General features: G+C 47.4%; 1 protein-coding gene across 3 annotated transcripts in view; it reads left to right on the top strand.

Annotated features, from left to right (window-relative positions):
- Nucleotides 1–5,427: 5,427 nt before the first annotated feature.
- The window catches only part of ZFYVE27 (zinc finger FYVE-type containing 27), a 54,674-nt gene continuing 54,196 nt past the window's right edge, over nt 5,428–5,905 (top strand). For all 3 annotated transcript variants that reach the window (XR_013636577.1, XM_078855512.1, XM_078855511.1), the window contains exon 1: nt 5,428–5,845. Coding sequence is in view for 2 of the 3 variants with exons in the window: in XM_078855512.1 (XP_078711638.1) it covers nt 5,607–5,845 (239 nt within the window). In the remaining variant the exon portion in view is untranslated. The remainder of the gene's footprint in view (nt 5,846–5,905) is intronic.

Genomic DNA, 5,905 nt, shown 5'->3' with positions numbered 1-5,905 from the left:
GGCTCTTCTAGCAACAAATGTTGATTTTTTTTAAAGTCACTCAACGAATAATGTTTATATGGCTGTCTGTCCCCTTCGACGAAGCGGCGTTCTCAGTTTGCTTGTCCCGACAGAATGCCCAAGGCTTCGACAGCAAGGGCTCTATAGAGATAACAGCATCCGTATATTAAGCCAGCCACGCGCATTCAACACCATATTTAGAAGAGTCCTGCTATGGTGACCTACCCAAGGGATATGAAGTTGAAAGCGAGGTGGCCGCAGTGCTAGGCAACCTACAAAAAGATCCTAAGCCCCTGTCAGTATCACAATGTCTGCTATTTTCTTGTTAAGTTATGAGTGCAAATACCCCTCGGGTTTTAGATACATTTTATTACTGGAAGGCACTTCAATTTGACACCAGTATAATTGTTATAAAAGATAATGTTAAGTGTTGATGTTAATTGTTATGATGTTGTGTTTGAGCGACACGGTAGCGAGGTGTTAACTACCTCGCCTGGTATACAGGAGGTCGTGGGTTCGATACCGATCCCGACCCTGATGCCTCTCTGTTTGGAGTTTGCATGTTCTTCCCGTGGTCGTGTGGATTTTTCCCCGGGTCCACCGGTTTTCCCCTATACATTTAGAAAAACATGCGTTTAGAGTATTGGTTGCTATACATTTCCACTTGATAAGCCACATCGTTGAGCTATCATTTGTGGCCAGGTCGCTTCTGAAAAAGAGCTAGAAAGCTCAGTGGGTCTTACTTGGAAAAATAAAATATGAAAAAAAAAATAGGAAGAAAAAAAATGATGTCCGTATTTTTTTTGTTAACAGACGTCCCTAATTTAGAAACACAGCACCTCATTCTTGTAAAGGAGTTGCATTTCAATATCACAATTGAGAGTGCCACGTGCCCCGCAGAGTAACACGGGAACATATCTGAAAAACTGCGCGCAGCCATTTAATAATACATTACATTGTCCATGACTTGAAACGGAATACGATCGCAGGTATATATCTCATTCATTTTAGATTTGGTAAAACTAAACTGCCTTTTCGACAAAGGTAACTGGATACGTCCAGAGCAGGCATTGTGCGCGATGGTAAACCAAGGTGAACCCTGGGCCCGGCCCGACGCTGGGCTTGGTGTTCTTCTCACACACACTAATGGCTCGCATTCTATTTTAGGCCAGAGAATGCGTGTTACCGAATAAAGCCCTTTGACATTGCGATAACAGCAGGAGACGGGCACGTTTTTATTGTTTCATTGTTTGGCTCGCCTACTTGTTGAGTAACGTGTGTACGGGTAACAGCGCGTAACCGCCGCTTTGATGAAGGCATTTTCGCGCTTGTGCGGGCCTTGAAAATGATTTGACCATACTTCGCCACGCTGGTCAGTGCGGGTTGTTGAAGGCAGGGAGAGTATAGATGTGGAGTACAAGAATGGGTTTTGCTGCACTGCTCTCAACAACCCACTGCATGGCCCTGCAGCCCTCTGGCAATCTGTTTGTGGGTGGTGGTCACCCATCCAAGCACTTTACAGGTTCTGAAATCCTGCTTAGCTTCGGAGTTATGATAAGACCAGATGCTCTCCAAGGTCATGTTTTTAGGTCACGTCAACATGTTGTCAAAATTTTTTAACTTATAATTCACTTGCTTAAATGCCTTAATAAATATTTAAACAGCGTTTCACCACAAAACTGACCAGAAGGTGAAACTAATGCACACATATTGAGCACTAAGTTAAGACTGCATTGGTGTCAGCAAGCGTTGCATTATTGTCCACCAGAAATAACGTGAGCGGAAACGATCACTGGGTTAATCTTCTGAAAATGATTTTACTGTTGTCATGAGCTGACTTAAAAAAGTCTCTATGTACGAGATGTGCATTTTTGGTTTCACTACACTTGGTGAGGCTGCTATCGAGGAGTCGTTTGAATTGTGGCTGCTGGTGCTACTGCCGATGACTCCTAACAGTACGCAGACTAGGTAGCATTGACTTCAACATGTATTCCTTCATCTCCACCAGTGTCACCCTCCAGCATTCCCCTGAACATTCAAGACTGCACGATCGGTGTTATTAACTGAACACTGGTTTCATTCAGGGTGGCAGTAGTGTAGGATGATTGGCATGGGCGCTGCTGCAATAAACTAAATGGTCACCCTCCCTGTCCAATTCCGACCCCCCGCTCCACCCCCATCCTTCATACCCGGACGTCCGGGCTCCTCCAGCCCATGGGCCCCCGGTGCAGTTGCACAGCTTACACCAATGGTGGCCAACATGTGGGCCGCGGGCCTATGAGGCCCCTCCTGGTGACCTGGTCTAAGTGTGTCTTGGGTGATGTATGGGCTCATGATTAGCGAACAAGCACAATTTAAAGCTTGCGGCCCACAGAGGTGAAGGAGGTCCGCTCACGTGGCCCACTAACTCGTCTGGGTTGCCCATCACTGGCTTGTACGCTGGATAGCTATACCACTGCAAGATGGGAATCCTGCCACTGCAGCTGTTGCTGCTCAGTGAACATGTACATTTTAATGATCGATGACTATAAATTATAAAGGTGAATTTGCCACTGTTTTCCTCTCATTACGAAGTAACGTTCATGAAATTGTATATGCATGTCAGAACTATTACTTCTAATAAATAAATATAATACGTAATCCACTGCTGGATGAAGGACTCCCCACACCATGGCAAGGTGGTTTATTGACCATACTTCACCATGCTGATCATTGTGGATGGTTGAACGGTGTGCCAAGATTATTTTAAAATATAATTTTTCGCTGTTGTTTGTGGTCGAGAAGAAAATTCAGGTCACCGGGTTCATAACGCAGTGTGCTCACCATTGCTCCACATTCCATCCCCAACATGAACACTGAACAGTATTCTATATTTGCAACTTTCTGTATTAAATGAAATTGTCATGGAATGTATTTGACATTGTATTGGCATTTCTACAAGCTAATAATAATATTTTTAAGTGCTGTGTGTGTCTGGCATTAAAATTCCCTCGAGCCAGTGAGAGCTCATGCTGGTTTTTCTCTCTTACATGAGGACATCTTAGCTTAACTTTCAGAAGATTAACCTGGCAATCTTTTCCACCCGTGTTAATTCTGGTACACAATTAGGCAAAGCTTGCTGGTACCAATTCAGCATCAACTGAGCACTCGACGTGTTCGGCAATATGGTAATTTCACTTTAAAATAAATTTTGTGGTCGAAAGTTGTTAAACTATACATTCAAGCATTTCACGGAGTGAATTAGGAATCTTGACTACGTGATGGCACACGCCTGTAATCCAGCACTGTGCAGGCAGCGAGGGTTATCGGATCGCACAAATGTTGTGAAACTCTCTTCCCATGGATGTGGAGGTGCACTGGCTTTCCAGAAGGCGGTATCGCAAGTGAATCTCCATCTGCCCCATGTGTATGGGATAGAGTGTTGCCCCCTCACATGCTGTTTATTCATTTATTTTGGTGCTGCGGTGTTCTCTCATATGTAGAAACACTTTCATTGGCTGAAAACGTCCTGACATATACAGAGGACTGCAAAACTTGGGCAATTGTTGTTGCCGGCTCACCGCCCGGGATGCTGCCTTCACGTTTGTCTGTGGTTCCTCCTGCCTCCGTGCGGTACACGATTGTAAAGCATTGTGAGATGCAAATTTTCATGAATTGACGCTCTAAAAAAACAACTAGACTTGATCTCGGAAGATAAGCATGTTTGAACATGGCTAATGCTTGTATGGGTGACCACCAGGTTGACATAGGGCTGCAGGGCTATGTAGTGGGCCATGAGGGGTAGTGTAGCAAATCCCACGGTTGAACTGTACTCTGTCTCGACAACTATTCTCTCCCTGCCTTCACATGGTCACACAACCCGCCACGTGGGAATGCCCTCATCCAGCAGTAGATTGCCAAGAGGCCTGCACGTGTAGATGTTACCCATCAAGTAGGCAATCCAGATATAAAAAATAAGTGCAGTCTCCTGCACTTGCCGCGAAGTGAAGTGCTCAGTTTGGTCGCAAGCAATGCCCCTGGCCTTAAAATAGAATGCGAGCACAAGCCGTGTCGGTCACAGGGGTTGTTTGACCATACTTCACGCGATCGGTGTGGATGGGGGGTACAGGGCCAGTTTCAGATATCACTCGTCCCACACAAGTGCTGACCGTGGCTGGCAATCGAGCTCAGGTTACCGGATTCATAGCGCGGTGCGCTGATCACTGCGCCAGCATTCCACCAAATTTCCTTGGTCATCTGATGAATATAGCAAATCCACGTACATTTTCACTTCTCCGCGCATATGATATACCACACGTAACACTTATCCGCACATACGATGACTCGTATGTTCACTTAGGGGCCGTCCATAAATGACGTCACGCACCTAGGGGGGGGGGGGGTGTCTGACTTTTTGTAACGCCGTGTGATGAGGGGGGGGGGGTCAAAATCGTCCAAAATAGCGTGACGTCATTTATGGACGGCCCCTTATCCGCACATCCGATGACTCACATGCTCACTTATCCGTACATACGATACATCTCATGCTGACCTATCCGCACATATCAAAACTCACGTGCTCAGTTATGCGCACATAAGATAACTCACATACTCACTTATCCGCACATAAGAACAGGTCCCTGCGGGGTGGGCTGGTAGGAACGAACAAATGAATGGCTATAATAAAATGAAATCGCGGGGGTACGATACGAAGGGAGAGTTTGAGGCCTAGTTCTATGCTTTAGGCCTAGCTGTAGGCTTTAGGCCGCTGTGAGTTAATTTTTTATTTAAATGTTTTAATTAAAAACTATCTCAGGGAATTATAAGGGAATGTTACACTTGTTTAGCCAGGAAAGCCTCACTGAGTCTAAAGGTTTTTGTAGGGTCCTGCCAAGTGTTTGCAGTAGGGGACGATGTTGCTACACCTAATCGGACATCGGACGATATAATCTATTGTAGGCTGGTTCACTTCGTTCCTACCAGTATAACTCACATACTCACTTATCCGCAACATACGATAACTCACATACTCATTCTAAATTCGAAGCTTTAGTGACTGCAAGGATTCAAACTCTTCGGTTTTTTCGGTAAAGTCACGTAGGTAAAAATAAAAAATAATATAAATAATAATATAAATAAAATTATAAATCAGGGTGACCTGATGACGGAGACTTATGTTGCCTCCGAAACGTCGTGATTTATAATTGTATTTTTATTATTTTTAATTTGTATTATTTTATCCTCACATACTCACTTAACCGCATATTCATTTATCCGCACTCCCTTCAGGCTGATGTCACCTCCCCCCCAACCCCCACCGACAAATCGGTGCACTTAATCGAGCGTCGAGCCAACTCACCCCAAGGGCGTGGGGGGCGGGGGAGCTCGTCGACAATACCGACCCGATCCGACGTCGCCTCCCGCTCGAGCATCCATTGCTCACGCCTGGCAAGCCCAGAGTCGACGGCCAGAGAGGCCTCCTCCAGGAGAGGGACGCGGCTTCGTCCTCTTCGCTCGCTCCGTCCCGAAGCCTCGTGACGCTATGAGCCTCCCACGTTGACGACAACGGCAGCAAGCGAGCAAGCGTCGACGACCACGAGAACGAGCAGACGCTAGGGCGGCTCGGCATGCGCGGCCCCGCGGGCGAGGGCGCGCCCGAGACCGGGCTCGGCAGCACGGGCCGGGGTGGCGAGGCGGGCGGGCGTGGCGGCGCTGGCCGGGTCCAGGGCGAGGGAGGCGGGCAGCGGTTCCAGGCGAGCGCGGGGGGCTCGTTCGATGTGCTCACGCTCGCCGTGGCCCTCAGGCGCATCGAGCAGAGCGCGCGGCCGCTCAGGGACGCGCTCGAGGTGGTCAAGCACATCGTGCGGTACGTGTCTGGCTGTGTGTTGTGTGTGGGGGGGCTGTGTGGTGTGTGTGTGGGGGACTG

The sequence above is a fragment of the Lampetra fluviatilis genome, chromosome 4 (assembly GCF_964198595.1).
Source record: "Lampetra fluviatilis chromosome 4, kcLamFluv1.1, whole genome shotgun sequence".
NCBI lineage: Eukaryota > Metazoa > Chordata > Hyperoartia > Petromyzontiformes > Petromyzontidae > Lampetra > Lampetra fluviatilis.
Note: the sequence above shows the minus strand (reverse complement) of the source record. Positions and strands in the feature narration are given on the sequence as shown.